The following is a 1,644-nucleotide window of genomic DNA, read 5'->3' on the forward strand; positions in this document are numbered from 1 at the left end:
TGACAAGAAGGATTTATTCTTCATGTAACTGGAGAGCCAGTCCTCTGCTAGCAGGTTAGCAGGACCCGCCCAGGACCCTACGGCGGTACGTGAACCAGCAGCACGTTCTCTCCTCGGATGAACAGCTGGTTTATGTGCCGTGTGTGCACCGTCTGGTAGTCCACTTTTGTCCTTTTCCCTTCCTTTCTAGACTTGGAGCCCTGTCCTTCTGTCGTCCCCGATTCCCAGGTGCTCGGCTGACGGTCCCTGGGGAAAACAGGCTTCTGTGCAGCAGCCTCCGACGGCGAGGCCCCCGCTCCCCCACTTTGCCCGAGCTCCGGACTCTCCTGCAGTGCCAACCTGTCAAAGAGCTGAAGGACGGACATGCTTATGTGAGGTGCTGTGTTGGGGGTGTGAGGTGTGGGGGGCGGCTGAGGAGGAGGAGCTTACTCTGGTGATGGTGAGAGCTGGAGCGTGCAGAACTGCATCCCCTAGCAGCGGCTTCCTGTATGTCTCATCTACGTCCACCATGGCCTGACACACGGAAGCAATGCACACGTCTACATACAGGTCTGACTAGCATACCGCAATTATATTTAAATAATGTCAGTTAGTTGGTCTTGGAGTCAAATAAATAGCACAACACAAAGAAATCACCATGTTCCAGAACTTATCAAAGGCCACGACGAAGCCGGAGCAAACGCCGCGGAGCCCCTTGAAGGTGCGAATGTGCACTTTGACTCGGACCCGGTCTTTCACGCAGCGGTGAAGCTCTCCCAGCGGACTGCCCGAATGCACTGCAACAAATAAGCATTACTTTAGCAATATTGAATATCTGTACAGAAGAATGACCATCTCATCTTATTCGTATATCTATTATAACGTGAACGTCCTGGTAGCAACTTTGCATCCAGAACCTCGTGCACCACTAATATTTACTAAAATGCTGTGGTTTCACATACGCTGCATCCTTGTCAGGACGTTCTTGGGCGCTTTCTGCTTTCGGGGCGGCCTCCTGGAGCAGCCGCTCTCCTCTCCTTCCGACGGCGCAGCCTTTACCATCAGCTTCTTTAGTCTCTCGATCCTCGCCGGGTCGGCAACGCCTTTCTGCGCCTTCCTCTTCTTTTTCTCCACATTTTCGGGCTTAGCTCTCCCCCGGCCGCCTCGGAGAAAACTCTCATACTCGGCGACGTTGTTAAAGCACCTTACGTCCGGGTACGGCAGGCTGAATGTCGGGGAGTACAGCGCCAGCAGAGGATCAAAGTGTTCAGAGCTTACATCTAACTTAGACTTAATGTCATCTTCATCCGCCTCGGCACTGGTCGCTTCTTTTTTCTCGCTTTTCACGCATTGGTTTTGCTGCCCCTTCCTCACCTGCTCTTCCATGCTTGCAAGAGCCGCAGCTACAGCCGAATGTGTAGCTTCTATCGGCCTCCACAAGAGGGAGCCGGAGGGCGGCACACGGCAGTATTTATGTACTCTGCCAATAAAAGTCGTTCGCTTTTTAAAATGCACTTTACCAACATCCATACAAGGTTAATTTCAAGTGTAGGCATTATTTACCATTTGACATGATTTGCATTTATTAATAAACCAGTATATTTTTTTCCGGAACTATTCTTTTCACTCTACTTTCCAGTACGGCGGGAGATGCAGGTGGACCGC

General features: G+C 51.5%; 1 protein-coding gene across 1 annotated transcript; it reads right to left on the reverse strand.

The window, feature by feature from the left end:
- Nucleotides 1-1,629, reverse strand: lsm11 (LSM11, U7 small nuclear RNA associated). Its single transcript, XM_049028660.1, has 4 exons — nucleotides 942-1,629; nucleotides 637-776; nucleotides 430-513; nucleotides 1-350 (listed from the first exon to the last, which is right to left on the reverse strand). Exons 1-4 carry the CDS (start codon nucleotides 1,507-1,509, stop codon nucleotides 78-80), a joined length of 1,065 nt encoding a protein of 354 aa, XP_048884617.1. The 5' UTR covers nucleotides 1,510-1,629; the 3' UTR covers nucleotides 1-77.
- Between the last annotated feature and the right edge of the window lie 15 nt (nucleotides 1,630-1,644).

This window comes from Brienomyrus brachyistius, chromosome 10 (assembly GCF_023856365.1).
Source record: "Brienomyrus brachyistius isolate T26 chromosome 10, BBRACH_0.4, whole genome shotgun sequence".
NCBI lineage: Eukaryota > Metazoa > Chordata > Actinopteri > Osteoglossiformes > Mormyridae > Brienomyrus > Brienomyrus brachyistius.